We start from the raw sequence: 19283 nt of genomic DNA on the forward strand, positions 1-19283 counted from the left end.
AGAGAGAGAGAGAGAGAGAGAGAGAGAGAGAGAGAGAGAGAGAGAGAGAAAGAGAGAGAATACTGTGCATATAAACTCAACTTACCTGCCACGCAAAAGAAATAAATTAATCTTTCGCCAAGAAAGAGTAACGGTATTTCTTTAATTTAATACCTTATAAAGATAAAATTGTTTTTTCTGTGACGCTTTGCTCAGTTATAATGATTTATTTTTAATATTTCTTTTCTTTTTATATGGATTTAAAATTTATTTTATTATGCATCTTAAGGTTTGGGGTTTTTTTTCCTTTCTTTTTTTGATATAAGAGCTTTTTACTTTGCTGTTAATAAACATTTGGGAAAGTAGAGCGAGTAAGCGCATCTCTCGTTCGTATCTTGTTCGTATAATATGTAATATCAGAAAGAGAATGAGGGAAAGAGAGAGAAAGTGAATTGCAGAACGAGAATTAAGAGAACAGTTCAGGAGAAAGTGATAGTCAACTGATCTCATAACGAGAATGATTCAAGGCCTTTTACAAGTTCCTTGAATATTTCAAAAATCGATCGACTGAGTCACTAACTTCTCTTGAGAAAAATTGAAATTATTTTATTAATAGTGTCATACAACAGTCAATCAATTTATTTTAATAATAGTACCTTCCTTTTTTTCTTTTTATTTGTCACATAACACATTGTATTTTATCTGAAAAATAAAAGAAAAAGGAAAAAAATATGATAATTTTAGCAGATCTATATGTATCTTTGTTTAATAGAATTGAAATAAATAATATTGTTAACAATGAATTTTTAAATATTTCCGTGATAAAATATTTATAATTTATAATAAAAATTTCTTGGGATAATCGAATAATTATGCGAATCGAATTAAATATTATAAGTTTTTTTTATTACATAAATAAATTAATTTAACGATTTTTTAAATAAAATGTTATCTCAATTTTAGTTCGAGGCATTTTAATTAATAGGAAACTAGGGAAAGGAAATCAGGTTTCAATTAACTGACTGAAGACTAATAAAGTAAAAATAAAATGTATTCCAAGACATTCAAATGGCTAAACACACACATGGAGTTACGGCGAAGGAGGTGATACGTGATTAAAGTGAATGTGCGACGTCCCGATGCGGGACAGATGAGCGTGGACGACTTCCTTACGGCTTCTCGTCCTTGTACCAGTCCTCGCTGCAAGGTAAACGACAGTTATTAAATTCCCCGAACTTTTAAGCAATAACTTAATTAACTCAAAATAAGATTTCATAAAAACGTAGAATATAATAATCTTAATAATTTTGTTATACAAATAGCGAGAGATTTTAAATCTTGAAATTTACAATTGAAAATTAATTAAATTGAACACATAATATTAAAAATGCTTATTAACCGAGTGAGATTGTTGAAGTTCTCTTATTTAATATATCATGACGTTCACAGAAAGAGTGCTACCACACAGAGAGAGAATTATATATGTACCTGTATGAAATATATTCAGATGATGTCAACATGTTTACTCTAACTTGATCTTTTAGTGATTATATTAACTGCTAGATCGTTAATATGAAAATAAAATGATGAAATAATATAGTTCGTAATCAACTCGTACCATCCACGGACGTTCTCAGGTGCATCACATCTCTGCTGCTCCTCATTGTAGACGGTGCCATCGCTGCAGCCTTGTTCACGCGGCGTCACACCGTTTAGACATACGTAAAACTTCTGACAGTCCTCGGGATGCGCAAATTTAGGATGGTCGATCACCATGCCTCTACTGTCAACCTGGGCCTCGGTTGGGCACTCAAAGCCATCTTGCAGCTTCTTGCCCATAACTCCGCAACCCTATATCATGCAGCACATTTCTGCGTTATCATGTTGTTGCATCAAGAAGCATTGATTTCAGTTTAATTTAACAATTTTTCGAAAAATTTTATGATTAGCCTTTCTTTGTTAGATTAAAATTAGATTGAAGTTAGATTAAGTTCTTTCTCGTTTCCTAATAGACATTCTAATTTTTTTTATGTCATTTTTTTACAACTTTTAATTTGTAGTCTCCAGTTTTATTTTACGTAATTTCATTTTACATAATTAAGTATGGTATTAAAAAATTTAATACCATACTTAAAATTATATAATATTGTATAGTAGATTAGGATTTCGTTTCTTGCATCTTCTGAACACTATTTGTTTGCCTCCTAAATTCAAATGCTAACAGAATTGCATCGTTAAGTTCCCATTATAATTGTAAGGAAATATCTGAGACCTATCCGAGGATAATTGTAATTAGGAGAAAGTACATGCGCTGTGGGGTGTATTAGAAGTTTGTACTTTCTCTCAATTAAAGATTTAACTTCGGGGAAGTTAGTTACAGTTAGTTACAGTTCCGAATCAATTGTTCTAAACCTCCGTCGGAGCAAGTCTAGGATTACGTGTACATATACAGTATAAAAGTCAGGATTTTGTTCTTGGAATTTTTAACGTCAATTAACTTATTCTAATTCGTAACAATTCGTAACCGACAAAATAAAATAATTTTCTTACTGCCCTGAGAAAAATTTCGAATTAAAAATGAACGAAAATTCTGAACAGAATCTATTAAAATTTTGATTATCTCATCTTTCTAATTTATACATTTTTAATTTTAATTAATATAATCAAACTTTTTTCCAATGTCCTCTCTAAATTTTTTGGAGTAGAGTTTTATTCTAAAGAGTGAAAATTGAGTCAATCTTAAAAAAAAAAGCTTAATCTGTAAGACTGAGATTTTATTTTTCAGTGATAATTTACTCTAAAAATTTTAAAGAATAAGAGTTTTCTTACCTCGCGACCCGCGCTATCCGGCCACACGCAAGTTCCGCTGTACTCGTCAAAGTGCAGCCCGGTAGTGCAGGTGATTTCAATCGCCTCTCCGTCGATGCAATTGTAGAAGACGTTGCACACTGTCGGGTCGGGATGCGCGAAAAAACCGTTTCGTCGCGGACACTTCTTCGTCGGCTGTGGAGGTTCTATTAACGAGGATAATCAATCAATCGTGCAGCTTCATTATCGTAATATTATATTCGATATTTTAACGCGAATGAGTAGGTACTATATTTCAATTGGACATATCAAATATACGAAACGCGCTTTATTGCACAAATAGATAAAAATAGACTTATAAGACTTACAAGACTTTTTTAACAAATAAAATTTAATTAATAATTACTCTGACAAAGATAATAATATTTTAGATATTATATAAGAAAACATTATTAAATTAGAAATATTATTCGATATTAGCAACGAATGTATTGATTTTCAAAACGCTTCTTCATGAAATATCGTTTGCCTTACGTAATTCGAGACGGTCACCGCAATCGACGTTGAATACGTGGTCGCACTTGTTGACCTTGCGATTCAAGGGATCGAATACCAGACCGTCCGGGCACAGCTTCTCCGTTGCTACGCCGTCGGTGCATTCGTAATATTTGTCGCATTGCCTGCTGTCCTCGTATTGGCCGTCCTTGTTCGGGCAATTGAAGGCGGCGTCTGTAATGTTGCCGACGCTAATACTACCGTGGTTTTACCGCGGGCGGAAATCGATGTGGCGTTTCCGGTAAAAACGGAGGTAATCGAACCTGTCCGACCTGCCGTCGAATTCTTGGATCGACATTATTTCGTCGTTCATTACGTAATTTTGTCTTGGCTGCGCACGACTATACTTATGCAACTCGCCGAACGAGAAAACTGACATTTACGATTTAGAAAGTTCGCTCTCGTACTGTCTCCAGATTAATTCTAACGGATATTTCCACTGAACTTACTTTGTTTGCATTTTTTTTCTTTACTCTTATTGCAATTCCAGATAAGAATATTTCATTTGCCTTATATATTATAACATAAATATTTTATATTAGTCATGAAATTACCATCGACGTTTGTTTCAATATTATTTTATATCTGAATTCTAATTATGTTTATATGTGCAGTTTAACAATTATATTGACTTTTTTCTTTCCAAACATTTGAATATCAAAAAGTATTTAAATTTTTGAAGATTTAAAAATATAATCTACGTTATTCGAATTGAAAGAAAAAAATCAATATATTTGTCTAACTATATAAACATAATTAAAATTAGAAAGTAAAGTAACATTGAAATGTCGATGATATTAATTTTATATTTGATGCAAAATATTTACGTAACAATAAGATAAATAAAATATTCTTATTTTTCTCTTACTAGAATTAGTAAAGTTAATTTAAAGAACGAAGCATGCACTTACAAGATATACTTAGTATCTTCTTTTACACAATTAATAAATTTTTACTTTGCTTCTTTTTACAAAATTTTGTCCAGTTTATATTTGACTTTGTCTAGAGATTATATTATAATTAATTTTCTTAATTTTATTAATAATAAATAATAATTTATGATAATATTTATGTCATTGATATTTAATAATTAATTTTTTAAGAATAGCAGTAATTAATTTTAATATTCCAAGAGAGCATTTTCAAAGATTTTGAACTATGCGAGAACTTTTCTTTGTAGATCTGTTCTTTAGAACGTTTTTATCATTTCTAATTTCTTTTTGATCTTTTTAAACGAATGCTCGATACTTACGTGTCAGCGCGATTGCGCTTAGCAGCGTGACGATTCCAGTTGTAATGAACATTCTTCCGGTTTATTTGTGCTTTCCTGTCGGATGATCCGTCGCAGGATGATCCTATTGCACTAAGGTTCACTGAAACGGGCGGAAACGGTTAAATTAGGCTATTTAATTTTTAGTCCTTTGAAATGGCCCGAGGTCGCCCTCGCGAAACTGCAGCTCTTCGGTTACTCGTCGGCTGGGTATACCTTGCGGATCCCCACTATTTCCTCACGCAAATCCCACTTTCGCTCACTTTTCATCGACGAACACTCGTCGAGAATGAAAATCGAAAAGATAGATGAGAGACAAAGAAAGAGAAAGAAAGAGAAAGAGAGGAAACTTTTACTCTTCTCTCTCTTCTCAGCGCTCTCACTTCGATGTCCTTCGTTCCGTTTTTCTGTGAAGAGAAAAATATACGTCACAATCGCGCTGCTTCGCAATTACCACGACGAGCAAATGCCAGGAAATTTCGTCAATATTTTTATTATATTGTCTCCTTCATTTGAAAGGATTTAATTAATTTTTCAAGATGAGCAGGATGAAATTTATTGCTCTGTGAAATACAATTAAGTAAATAGAAATATATGGGAAATGAAATATATAAAATTATGAATTATATAATTAAAAAAAGAAGATGCAATAAAAAATAAAATTGTATGACATGAAAATAATATTCGAAAATTTGATAACGCTTAGAAAAATCGAAAATTCAAGCTAAAGAGTGTGAATATTTTTTAAATTTAAGAAAGCGTTAACGTCTTGGTGAATCAAATTTATTCGCATTTCTAAACGAACGATTTCAAATGAAGAATAGTAAATTACGCATCACTGACTGCCAGGAAATGATAGCTTTTTGTTGGGCTTTCTTCTCTTAAAAGTCGTTTAACATTCACCTTCGCTCTCGCTTCGATTGTTCTGAAAAACTGATTTCTGCGACAATGTTACTATCCAATGTCATAGTATTCTCTTAGTTATTTAGTAAAATATTAGTAACAAACTTGAGATCTGTATCGTCAATTATTAAGCTAAAATTCAAATTTTGGATAAAAAAAAATTTATTTTTATTAATAAAAAATAAAATTTTGTACGTAAGTATTTTTCAATATACTATATCTTATAAATTTTTATATAAAAAAAGTATTATAAAGTATAAAATATATTTAAGACTATAAAATATTGTAAAAATGTATGCAGATTTAATTATTCGTTTGCTTAATCTTTTTATAATCTTTTATTTACTTTTTCTTTCATTGATATAAAATTATATAATAAAAAATGAGAATTACCGTAGTATTAGTATGAAATGTAAATATATTTCTTATCGAGTTGATACTGATTATATCAATTAAAAGTACTAATACATATACTTACCCCTACATCACAAAGTTGCAGCAACTCTGCTGCAATATTGCATGTTGCAGCAACATTACAGAGATTTTGCAACGATATTGCTGCAAATTCTGTGCTGTGTGGGTCTTCTAATTGTTTAGATAAGATTTAATGATCTTTGGAAATGGAATATATATCAGTGATATATTTCATTACAGTCACAATATTGAATCAATTACAAGTTTTTCTTCATTATGATGCTCTTTCCATTTCGATCTCATTTACGCTTCAACAACATCTTGCAATGTTTTTTCTTCGGGAAAGTAAAAATTGTAATATTTGATACATAATTTAGTTTTCATCTATTTAAAGTTCACGGAGATTTAAGATAATCATTTTTGTTAATAAAGTAAATAAATTTTAATTCATTAATTTACTGCTAATGTATTATTATATTATATATTATTATACAATATTATATATTTATTTTTATTGCTTATTTAATATTATAAATTAGTACAGATTTTTGTTATTTTATGAAGTTGGTATTCTAACGTGTCTCTCTTTTACGTAAAATGATCTTCGTTTTACGATCTTTAATCTTATGAAAGTATTACGCTTATTATATATATTTATATCCAGCTAGAGCTGGATTTTGGAAATGTTTTCCATGTATAAAATGCAAGGAACGCGTCAATCAATATCATAATACTTTCACCGCTCACGCAAATTTAACACGCGATCTGAATTTATTGCGAAAGAGTTTAGATTCTCGATTTTAAGAAAATTTCGTCATTTTGCAAGAAATGAAAATAATATGATTGTCAAAAGCCAAAGACGTTAATAATTAAATAATAGTAATGTAATATAATGCTATTAAATGAAAACGTAAAAATATTTTATATTTTATTGCCAGGATATCGACTTTGAATTTCTTTAAAAATTAGTAGCTTATTTTTTCTAAATTATTTAAAGCCAAATTCATAATTTATCATTTGTTTAAGCAAATTATTATACTTCAAAGGATTTGCAACGGAATATACTTTGAAAGGCGTGTGCTTGTAGTAAAGATAAGTTTATTATACAATAAAATGGTTTAAAAATAAAAAAACTTAAAACCTATATGTTTAATCTAAAATTTTGACTCTATACAGTTGGTCTGCTACCCTTTCTTCTGCTTGGTCCACCAGTAGGTTTGGGTTTGGGTGGTGGATTCTCCAAGGCGTCTAATTCTTCGTCGGTCAGCTGATCCTTGTACCAGTCTTTGCTATAATTAAATTATTTGCACTTCAGACATATATTTAATGACAAAGGAGACGATAAAGAAATTTCGTCAACTGTTCAAATTAAACAGTCTTTTTTTAATAGATTTGACATAATAGAAATACGTAAATAAAAAAATAAACTTTTTCCTCTTTTTATAAAAAGAATTCTCTATTTTTTTGTATTTTATGTATAATAATTTAAATTGTAGATCTAAATTTTTCATTATTCACGTTTTTTATCTTTATAGTATATATTTGATTAAGTTCTTCTCTCAATTTTAACTTAATTTTTTTATTTAAACGTACTTTTTATTAAAAATATTTGAAATATTAAAGAATATATATTTCTCTTATATAAATGTTATAAACTTGTTAATTATAAAAAAAGTATTTGTTATATAAAAAAATCTACATTATTTTTACAAAAAAAGTCAGAAAGATCATTTTCGTGACATTAAATAATGATAATTATTTATAATACATAATTTTACCTATTTTCATTTTTTTAATTTATTTAAAATCGCCTATTTTTATGCTCCCTTATGAGAAACTTAAGTTTTGCTGCACAATTCGTACCATTCGGGTATTTTTCTGGCCCAGTCGCACTTTCCACTGCGTTCGTCGAACGCCTGGCCGAGTTTGCATCCACTTCGCCTCGGTATCTCACCGTTGACGCATACATAGAAGTACTGGCAATCTTCAGTGTCAGGATAACGCGGATGCGTCGCGGCCACCGACTCGTTGACCTTCGGACAAGTGAAGTTGAAGAGTTCGCGGGAACCGCAGCCCTTCTTCTGTGCTTCGTCCGGCCAGTTGCAGATGCCGGTCTTTTCGGAGAAGACCAGACCCTCCGGGCAAGTAATCATGTTAAACTTGCCCTCCACGCAATAGTAAAAGGTATTACAATTCCTGGGATCCTCATGAGCGAAATAACCGTGCATGCGAGGACAGTGTGGTGATGGTTGTGGTTTTTCTATAACAAACAGATGGAAAAATATATAAAAATGAAATAACTAAATGAAACAGATGAAAAAAATAAAATTTTTTTACTATAAAGCAGATCATTATATAAAATAAATTTTACGAAACTTGTATCATTCAAAAGATGCATATGTTAAAATTTTTTAAATAATATTTTTCGGAACGACTTGATCTATTTCGTGAATCATACTATATTTAATTTATGAAGAATGAAATAGGGAGTTCTCTTACGTAGCTTAGGTCTCTTTGTACAATCGATACCAAATGGTAAATCGCATTTCTCGTGCTGCGGACTAAAATCATTGAAAACGAGACCGTCAGGGCACAATTTGTCCGTTATTTTGCCGTCTCGACAGTCGTAATATTTATCGCATTGTTCTGCGTCTGGAAAATATCCATTGGGTTCTGGACATTGGTCCAGGAGTTCTTCGTCATCTTCGTATTCTTCTTCTGGCTCTTGTTTCTTCGGCGTTGTTGCCGAAGCAACCTTTCGGCGGCTTTGTTCGGCGGCCTCTTGCTTCCTCGTCAGAGCAGTGACAGCTCCTGTGATAAAATTTTTTTGTATTAATTAAAATATATAAATGAGAGATTGCATATTGACAAGAACAAAAAAAATTGTAATTAAATTCTTTACTAAATCCTTATTAAATTTTCAATTCTAATAATTTTCGGACAATATTTCATTAGTACTGACTCATATAAAGTATTCCAGTAATTTCATGTATTTTGTATTTGTTTATTTGTTTATTTCAATTTTTATTATAACTTAATATATGAAAAATTTTTTGAGGGAAAAAATATCGAATAATTAAGAGATTACATGAAATTTCAGTCTCATTATTGTTAAATTAAACTTTTTATGAGTTGAAGTCTTCGAATTTTGCTTGAATTACTTCATGTCACAAACTGCTCAGCAAAAAAACAAAGCGAATTCAAGAAAGAAAATGAAGGGGGACAAGAATGAACATGTTAAGATAAGAGGGTCGACTGGTCCCTCGGCATGTTTTCAAGGCAGCACATCGTCTGCGTCCCTGAAGAAATGCCGGTCGACCTCACAAGCGAAGAAAGTGAGAAAGTGGTCGAGCTGCCGTACGTATACTCGGCCGACCACTCAGAACTTAAATGTCACTTAATTGATTCGGCCTAATAGTTTTCAAATGCACTTAGTAGTAGTTTCGACTCCGATATAAACATAATAATAGACAACTTTGGATAGATGCATCAATTTTCCAGAATTTTTTTCCTAACTATGTATCTTAAATTAAAAGAGCTTTAAATTGTTTTAAATTTATTTATCTATTATAAGTAATATAGAAAACAAGGAATAAAATAGAAATACAAATGTAATGTAAAATACAAATAAAAAATACAATCATTTTTCAAATTTTATAATATAATATTGTATAATATAATATTGTATATGTACATAATTTTATAATTAATTGAAAAAAACAAGTTTATTCTTTTGAATTGTTTCATTTATCTTCTTTAAAATTATATTAAGTATATAAATAAATTTATGAATATAATACTTGATAAATTTTTCGATATATATGTTCCATATATGGCAAATATTAAAGAATTTTCACTTTTTTAAATGTAAATTTTTTATCCAATTAAAATGGCAAATAAGAAAGCTAAATCAGTTATACATTTCAAAAGATACGATTCTATCATAACATTTTTACATGAGAAAAAGAAATTTTAAAAGGATATCGGAAAATTCAGATTTATTTCGGATTTCATATTAGTTACTCGGTTTTTTGAACTAATAAAATCGTATTAAGAGCTCACCGAGGCATATCAGGAGAAGAAGGATCTCCGTCTTCATCCTGATGAGAAAGACGCCGATTGAGAAAGAGAGGAAAAGAGTGACGTCACTATATACAATGCTCCAATCGTAGTAACGTGGTCGTATTGGTGACTAGAGACTACTGGGCCCCTTCGAATGTCGAGATCTTATATGCGGCCCCCACTTTATCCAGAGTTACAACACTTGGTGATCACGTAGAGTCTATGGGGGGAAAACCGACAATCATCTACATGTACAGATATACACATAAGTACAATGACACGCACTGATTGATATGATTTTCAGATCCATCAATGTTTTGTTTGTATGGAATTGGATATAAAATTGTACATTGGAAAACATTTTACATTGCATACATTAGCATGCAAATTATATTGAAATCATAAATAAAACTGTCATTGTTTTAATATATCTAACTATATATTGATAAATATTCATCAATATACATACCCTGGTAAAAAGAAGTTGATAGAGAATGATTGAGAACGATAAGATTTCTATCAATTTATATCGTTTTCTATAAGTTTATATCATTTTCTATCGTTGACCTCGCGAGCATCACAATTGATCAGATGAATTCTATCGTATTTTATCGGATTTTATACGATTTGTACAAAATTCCTGTAAGATCTGATTCAAATTAATGAATTTACGAATCAAATTCCATATTCGAAATGATAGAATTTTTCTATCGTTCTCTGTCAACTTTTTTACCAGAATATTTATTAATTTTTAGGTATCTATTAATAACATATAATATGTTCCATCAAAATCATTTTGAAAAAGTGTTAATATTATCAGCCAAATCTTCATCGGTAATTTTAATGTAAGTTTCAATATATGTTTGTTTGTATATAATTAATATATTTTGTAATTACGTTTTGGTGTAATTATTTATTAATTTTATATAATGATTCGTATATCACATGTAGTACAAATTTTAATAAATCTAAATATTTTAAATTAAATTATAATAATTAACTGGGATATAAAAATCGGAGGACGTGCTACGAAAGCAGTGCAAAGTCTTGCGGAAATCTCAAGTTTTTCTGGTAACTTTATTTACCTGTGAGATATTTTTAGCATACTAAAGTCTTCCGAGAAAACGATATGAAATTCCAGTTTCTTTCCTTGATATTTCCAGTTTTCGTCTTTATATATCTGCTCCATAGAAATTTCGGGGTTTGATAATATCGATTAATCAATGATAACTATTATTTCACATTAAGTTTTATCAAGAAGAATATACGTAAATTAATTAAAAAAAATTTTTTAAATAATACTGTATATCCAAATAAAATTTTAACGTATAGTGTGCTTATTAATTTATACTTTTATTTTGTTAAACATAAATATGGTATAATAATAATATACCATAATTGGTATTAATAATAATAATAATTTATAAAATAATATTTTTCAAATATATAAAATGTATTTAGCAATAAAATTTGTATTAATATAAAATTAATTTTTGTATTTTCAATCATTTCTAAATAGAAATATATATATATATATATAGGGAAATATTTAAATATTTTCTTATATTTGTATCTTAATAATGCAATTTGTTCAATTGTTTTGTACATAGTTTATAATGTATTTGCAGTTTATTTAGAAAGGTGAAGTATTATTTGCAGAGTATGATTTCAAGAAGTCACGACTGGATAGAGACCCGCGTTAAAGGTCGTTATTTACGAAACTAATTTTTTTTGCATCTTAGTGCAATGTTTAGGAATGCAATATGAATATATTTCTCTCATCCTTCAATAAATAGGTCTCTAAGTTAAGTTTAAATATAAATATAGTTAAAATGTATATATCTTTAATCATTTTCATTTATTTTTTTCAAGATTTTATTTTTAAATTTTTTGAAATTTTTAACAAGATCAAATTAATTATGACACTGGATTTTTCAATCTTTATTTAGATTCCTGGCGGGAAAAAAATTTTTACAGAAAAATTATAATACATAGATTGAGAAAAGATCTTAAAAATTCTTAATTTTTCATAGATATTTATAGTGGGACATAGAGTGGCGTTGTTTAAGGGTGGAGGATTTCTAGGTTTTTTAAACAAACAACATCACTCTACGTTCCACTACGAATATCTTTGAAAAACTAATAATTTCTAAAATCTTGTCTTAATCTATGAAGTTTTTCGTAAAAATTTTTCCGTCAGGGATTATAAGACGTCTTTCATCGATCTCACCTAATATGAAGTTTCTTTATCCCACCAGCCACCTGGATGTCTTCTAATCCACCATTTCCTCAACTCTTCGTAAATTAATATTATAATAGCGTACGGTATACCAAGTAACCACCACTCTGGCTTTAAGGGATACGTCTTTAGGATTCGGTCCATGTAAGGCGCGTAACAAACTACACAAGCCAGGGCGATTTCAAGGAGCAGACCCAGATTCAGGACCCAGTTACCCATACCTTGGCGCAATAATGAATTGCGGCGAGTTTTACAGACCATTGCATCTGCCACTTGAGCAATCACGATGCTAACAAAGAAAGCGGTGTGGCAGGTATATTCGAGGACCTTACGTTGTTGATAGGTCCATTCCTGTCCAAAACTGTCTTCTAAGTCATTCACTACCGAACTATCCCACATTGATCTTAAACCCAGAAGTCGTTTCGGCAGAAAACCGTGTTCCGCCATCACCACGAAATACGTGAAGAAACCCGCGCACGCTTCAATCACACCAATCTGACCGTAAGCCATGAAGATTAATTTTCGGCTAACTAGATGATCGCTTTGAGGTATTCTAGGTTTTCTGAGATAGTTGAAAAAATAGGAATGAGAGAAGATTAGATATTTAAATATTTTAGTAGCTTATCTAATATTCCATTTTAGATCTTGATAATCAAACTTATGAACTAAATTTTGGTTAATTAAAATTTAGCCAAATCGAATCGAATAAGAAAATAGAGTTTTATACCCTATTTGAATTTTATTTGTTTCCCACGAAGAGAGATTTTTTAAAATATTTATATGTAAAGACTGCTATTTTTTTACATTGGATTAAATATTTTTTCATAATATAGCCTTTATGATTTTGTATACTATAAGGAATGTTTTGTACATTTAATACCTCAACATTATATCCGATTCAGACTTCTCGTAAGCCAAAGCAATTGCTGGCCACATGTCTGTTCCCAGATCGATGCATAGTATACAAATTACACCGACCGGCAGAGGAATCCCGAGAACAATGAATGCTAAAAAAGGCGTTATTTCCGGCACGTTGCTCGCCAAAGTATATGCGATGCTCGACTTGAGATTGTCGAATATTCGCCGACCCTCTTCAATGCCTGTCACTATTGAAGCAAAATTGTCATCTAGTAATATTAAGTCCGCTACTTGCTTACTCACATCGGATCCTGGCAATCATAATTAGAGTTAGACAGTCGTTACAGCAATCGTTTACTGAAATTAAAGAATTTAAGAGAGTTTGCGGGAGAATTTAAATTCTCCACAACATTTTTATCTTAAAAGCAATAAGGAGAATATTTAGATTTATGTTTTAGAAATTTTGCCATTAATTATATATTCGTATTATTTTCTATGAAAATATTTTCATAAAAAATATAGATTACCACCTGTGATACCCATTGCGATACCGATGTCGGCTTTCTTGAGGGCCGGTGAGTCATTGACACCGTCGCCAGTAACCGCGGTAATCAGATGCAACCGTTGGCAGCTTTCAACGATCTGCAGTTTTTGCACTGGTGATGTCCTGGCGAATACAATCTCCTGATGTTGCCTAATCAGTTGGTCCAGTTGTTCCGGCAACAAATCTCGTAGCTGCGTACCAGTCACTACAATGTCCTGCTTCCTGGCGTTGTTGTTGACATTATTATAGTCATCGTAGTTGGTAATGATGCCAACATACTTGGCAATCGCTTTGGCGGTATCAGGATGATCACCGGTCACCATGATAACTTTGATGCCGGCGCAACGACATTTGTACACGGCATCAGGAACAGCTGGCCGTGGCGGATCCATCATGGCTATTAGACCGATCTATCAATAAAAAAATACATTTTGTTTAGAAAATAACTGTTGATAAAAAATTCAAGAATTGAAATTAAAAAATCTTGAGTAGTAATAATTTAAAGAATACTTGTAGAGAAAAATTAAATATTAAAGAAATACCAATCTTAAGTTTTCAAGAGGGAAATTTGGAGGATCGGCCTCGAAGTGATAACCCACGGGGAAAGCCTTGGTCGAAAGTTCGAGATCGGCAAAGCCGAGAACGCGTTCACCGTTGTTCGCCAGAATATAACAAGATTCCGTGTACGCTGATCTTGTCTCTTCATTCAAATTCTTAGTCTCGTTACCGAATGCTACAGTCGAACAACGTTCGAGAACACGTTCTGGAGCGCCTTTGAAGGATACGAGATATTTGCCGCGAAATAAATGTATGTTCGCTTGAAATTTGTCAGTCGAATTAAAAGGAATTTCCAATATCTAAAGATCCAAGATAATAATTTTATTTATGACAATAATAAATTTTTATTTTAATATTTATATATTAGTTCTATTATTTTTTAAATTTGGATAAAGTAAGATTTATTTTAAAACAAATTTAAGTATATAATTTACTAGAAAATCTATCAAGATTAGAAATTAGAAGTTGACATAATATATTGAAGTAGCCTTAAAGGAAGATAATTTTTCAATGGATTAAATTTACGACTGGCATATTAAATTTAAATATAATTCTTTTACTCAATCTTCAATCGAAAGATTTAATTAGACTTATTTACTTTAACATAATTTTTTCTGAAGGAATCAGCTCCTCCTCTTACAAGGATCCCCATGCACCTTAGTAAAGCCGCATCCGAGGCGTCTCCTAGGATCTTTCTTTTATTTAACGGTGGTAAAGGTTCATCCTTGAGCATCGGTGCCCATTCGGCGCGATTACAGAGACTCGCTACTCTGGCCAGATTTTTGAAACCCGGATCGTTGACATATTTCCTCCACGTGTCTGACGACATCACCTCGCACAGTTGACCATTGTACCACACGTGTCGCACCTGAAGTTGCACAATTGCGATGGCAGGAACTCGATCGTATATTCAAAGTGAGAACGTTAAATGATCGATGTTATTAAAGCGAAACACCGTTTACATAAAAGATAGTTCTGCGCAATTCTACTTATTGCAAAAAGAATATACCAGAGACGAATAATAGATAAAACCATACATAGGGTTAATAAAAGAATGTATTCTGCTATAAGTATAATTATCATGAGGTAAATACCTATAATATTTAAAAATAAATGTAACATACAATTATAGAATAATGTTAATTATAATTATATAAAGTTGATTATAGTTATAATTATGTATTAGAAACGTTACAATTATATATGTATGCGCGCACGTTCACGACAGAATAACAAAGAAATGTGAAATGTAAAAAATGGGAGAAACTAGATGAGCAAATCTATAGATACTATGCATTTTTTTGCAATAGATTTCCGCAAAAGAGGAAATAGATCGTACAGTCATTTTATTTTGCGTAAGAGTGCCAGTCTTGTCGCTGCAGATAACGGCAGTACATCCCAGAGTTTCGACAGCCTCGAGATTCTTCACTAAGCAATTCTTATTGGCCATCCTCTTGGCGGTCAAGGTCAGGCTAACCGTCATCGTGGCGACGATGCCCTCCGGCACGTTCGCCACGATGATACCGATCAGAAACAAGATTGAATCAATCCAGTCATGTCCCATCGCTATGGACATGGTAAAGAACGAAACGCCTAGAAAAATGGCCCAGCATGAGACTAGTTTCATGAAGCGGTGTATTTCTCTGGAGAGAGGCGTAGGTCGGGTCGGTAATCTTGAAGTTAACTTGACTACTCTGCCCATTACAGTATGATCGCCACAAGCCACTACAACGCCTTTTCCGCTGCCTTTAAGAATTAATTACATTTCATATAGTAATTATTCACTAAAGCTGGATTTAATAGTCCTTTAATATTTTTTAAATAAAATAAAATATTAAAAGTAATAAATTTTTTTAATTATCACAAATTAAGACTCATATAAGCTATAGTTTGTATATTTTTTATGCTCAAGAGAACGAGAAACAAATTCTTTAGATGATATTATGGTAAAATATTTTTCTTTTCTTTAAACAGTGTACCTTCGACAATATTTGTAGAAAAGAATACCATGTTCTTCGCTTGAATAACACTTCCAGTTTGCGGAATGTTTGCCGTTCGTATCAATGGTATCGATTCACCCGTAACTGATGAATTATCGACTTTCAAACCTTTATTAAAAAAGGTTGACAAAATTATTTTCTACAAATTATTAAATTTACAATTTTTATTATATTTTTATAAGATTTCGTTAACTCTAACTGAATTTAATTAACGTGTTCACAATGCAAATTAGAAGTGCAATAGAAAAATTATTATTATAAGATAGAGATTCATTTCTCACATTAATTTAAATTATCTAAACAGAAAAAATAAAACTTGTTGGGTGTTGAAAAATTGTTTGTTTTGTATTTCCGGTACAATACGAGGAACCGTCGCGAGTCGGTTGTGAATACAAATTCGCGCAAAAAGAAATCCTTGTTTTTTTTTATCCGTCTAAGAACAGCAAGAAGTCCACGCGGGATAGTGTCAGGACATACTTCACCTTGACATTCCAGGATCCTAATGTCAGCAGGTACCCGGTCACCGGTCTCCAACAGGACGATGTCCCCAACCACCAGCTCGGTTGCCAGCAACTCCTTTCTCTCGCTATCCCGTAGAACCTTGGTACGTTGTGGTACCATCTGCTGGAACGATTCCATGATGCGCGAACTCTTAGAGTCTTGATAGTAACTGAATAGGCCAGTGACCATGATCAGTACAATCAGAACTAAACCAATCCAGAGGTGATCCTCGGAAGCTTCACCATAAGTATTCAATTCCAAGAAATAGTTGCCGAAGCACAAAATGGCACCTATCTGAAAATTAAATATATTTCTCTCTTTTTTTTTCTTTACTTCAATATTGTTTTCAAAATAGAAAAAGTTCGTAATAAGAAAAATCAAAAATTGCTACCCATATTAATGAGGAAAATCCTCCGCAGAATCGATGTAAGATTTTCTGAATCCCCAAGGTTTTTTTTGGCGGAATTAATGCGTTTGGTCCCTGATCTCGTAGGCGATTTCTCGCAACGATTGTAGACAAACCACGTTCAGAATCCACTTGTAAACTTTGCAGTAGATCCGCTGCCGATTTAATATGCACGTCCGTGTCGATATCCTGACGAAGAGCATCCAGATCGCGATTGCGCTGCTGTTGCGTTTTGCGAAAAAATCGCCACATTTTTTATACACGCCAGTAAAAATTAATTAAAAAAAGTGACGTTTTCAAAATTTAAAATGTGTATTTCACCAAAATTAAAACGCGTATTTTCCTAAAAAAAGTGTCATGAACAGACATGTGAAGTTGCATCAGATAATCAGAAATTGTGATAATCGATTTGTTTTTCGTTGTCATTTTCTGAGATAGATTGTGACACGTTAAATGTAGAAAAATAAGAAAGAAAAGAGGAGAATCTTTGCATTGTTTTTCTTTTTACTACATACTTTTTAGTGATCTATAATTATATTTATAATGCAGGTAATATCTTCATATTTAAAATGTGCAAAATCAAGAAAGCGAGATGGTGTAAATATTTGCTTTTATTTATAAATAACATTAATATAGCGAATTTATTTTTCTCATTTCTTTAAATTCTTATTTAATAAAAATAGCTCGTATTTAACATAGTTTTTGAAAGAGCTTTTTTCAATTTGCCACTTAATTTTTTATTACGTCCAAGAGGATATTCAAATAAGCCGAAACAGCAGAACAAGCCGAAGACAAATAATGGTGCCAGTGCTGACTGTAGTGTTTTCGTCATAGTTTTCAGATCATCGGCTAGTAATTTGAATTAATTCTTGCTGCACGAGACACAAAAATGTTTTAATACTTTTTATAAGAATTTCAGAAATAATTTTTGCAAATCCTTTAGAAACTTTATGAGAATTACACTGTAAAGTGCTTATATTAAATTATATGCATATCAACTAACAAGTACTGAACGGCAAAATAAATACAGATATGATCTAGATTAGATTGCTTTATTCTTGCGGGATCTTTATTTATACGTATGTATTATTACAGAGCAAATGTTACTATTTTTACAATATGATGTCTTTGTAATAGTAATTAATGCAGAAAGACTGCTTTCCAATACCATAATATCATTCAATCTATGCTTTATCATTTAGTAAACGGTTTGCTAAATTGGTGTATTCTTGCGCGCCGGTATTTGAGCCATAGTTGCGTCATTGGACCATAGTTGTATAAAAATACAATAATAATACTTAAAATATTTGCTAAATTATATATTTTCATCTATTGCAACCATATTTTATTATATTTATATTTTACATTGTTATGTTTTAATATATTACATTAGTCGCAATTCAGCAGACTCAACTATTGCGTTGCGGATTCGTGAGTGTTCATTGCTATTGGATGATCTAAAAGAATATACAATAGTTGCGAAGCTCACTGATCTGCTCCGCAAATAAATTGGTGCAAAAATTCAGCCAAAAAGAACAGGCCTAGCTAATAATAGCGTGTCCTCTACTTTGGCGTGAAGATCAGGTAAAAAAAGACAGAGAGTAGATGTCGTGTAGCTTTCTCTCTCTGTTCGAGCATGTCACTCTCTTTGTCACACTCAACTGTCTCTTTGTCTCTCAACTGTACTTTTCTTTTTTTTTTATACTTTGCTTCCTCTCCCACTCTTTCCTCGTCAGAAAGAGAAAGTTACACGGCATCCATTGTCCGTCTTTTTCTACCTAGTTTTCTTCACGTTTCAAATTTCACGCTCGGTCTATTCTAATAAGGATATATCCACAACTTGCGTAGACATATAAACGTATGCATAAAGAAAATTATCACATTTTATAGGAGCGTCTTTATAGGAGAAATGCGATTGTATAATTTTCTTTATGCATACGTTTATGCGTCTATGCAAGTTTTGTATGGATATTCTTAGAAACTCCGCACAATAAAAGGAACAGGGAACAGAAAATAAGAATTTTAATCTATCAGAAATCATGTGGAATACACAGTTTCTGATAGGTTAAAATTCTTATTCTCTGTTCTCTATTCCCTATTCCTTTTATTGTGCGAAGCCCTTTATTATGTCTGTTTACTGATACGCAAAAAGATGCAAAAAAATATAATGAAATATCGAAAAAAGC

General features: G+C 31.5%; 3 protein-coding genes across 3 annotated transcripts; all 3 read right to left on the reverse strand.

Moving 5' to 3' along the window:
• Window positions 1–1012: 1012 nt before the first annotated feature.
• LOC105144329 (protein obstructor-E) lies at window positions 1013–4822 on the reverse strand. Its single transcript, XM_011053182.2, has 5 exons — window positions 4595–4822; window positions 3322–3516; window positions 2809–2993; window positions 1598–1830; window positions 1013–1179 (listed from the first exon to the last, which is right to left on the reverse strand). Exons 1-5 carry the CDS (start codon window positions 4644–4646, stop codon window positions 1149–1151), a joined length of 696 nt encoding a protein of 231 aa, XP_011051484.1. The 5' UTR covers window positions 4647–4822; the 3' UTR covers window positions 1013–1148.
• A 2188-nt stretch (window positions 4823–7010) lies between these two features.
• On the reverse strand, window positions 7011–10145 carry Cpap3-b (cuticular protein analogous to peritrophins 3-B). The gene is made up of 4 exons (XM_011053181.2): window positions 9992–10145; window positions 8429–8740; window positions 7793–8189; window positions 7011–7218 (listed from the first exon to the last, which is right to left on the reverse strand). Exons 1-4 carry the CDS (start codon window positions 10026–10028, stop codon window positions 7098–7100), a joined length of 867 nt encoding a protein of 288 aa, XP_011051483.1. The 5' UTR covers window positions 10029–10145; the 3' UTR covers window positions 7011–7097.
• A 1970-nt stretch (window positions 10146–12115) lies between these two features.
• LOC105144349 (sodium/potassium-transporting ATPase subunit alpha) lies at window positions 12116–17349 on the reverse strand. The gene is made up of 9 exons (XM_011053206.2): window positions 17083–17349; window positions 16673–16985; window positions 16170–16298; window positions 15530–15936; window positions 14789–15058; window positions 14175–14489; window positions 13619–14042; window positions 13111–13399; window positions 12116–12792 (listed from the first exon to the last, which is right to left on the reverse strand). Exons 1-9 carry the CDS (start codon window positions 17347–17349, stop codon window positions 12222–12224), a joined length of 2985 nt encoding a protein of 994 aa, XP_011051508.1. The 3' UTR covers window positions 12116–12221.
• Window positions 17350–19283: the final 1934 nt, after the last annotated feature.

Source organism: Acromyrmex echinatior, chromosome 11 (genome assembly GCF_024713525.1).
Source record: "Acromyrmex echinatior isolate Ae372 chromosome 11, ASM2471352v2, whole genome shotgun sequence".
Lineage (NCBI taxonomy): Eukaryota > Metazoa > Arthropoda > Insecta > Hymenoptera > Formicidae > Acromyrmex > Acromyrmex echinatior.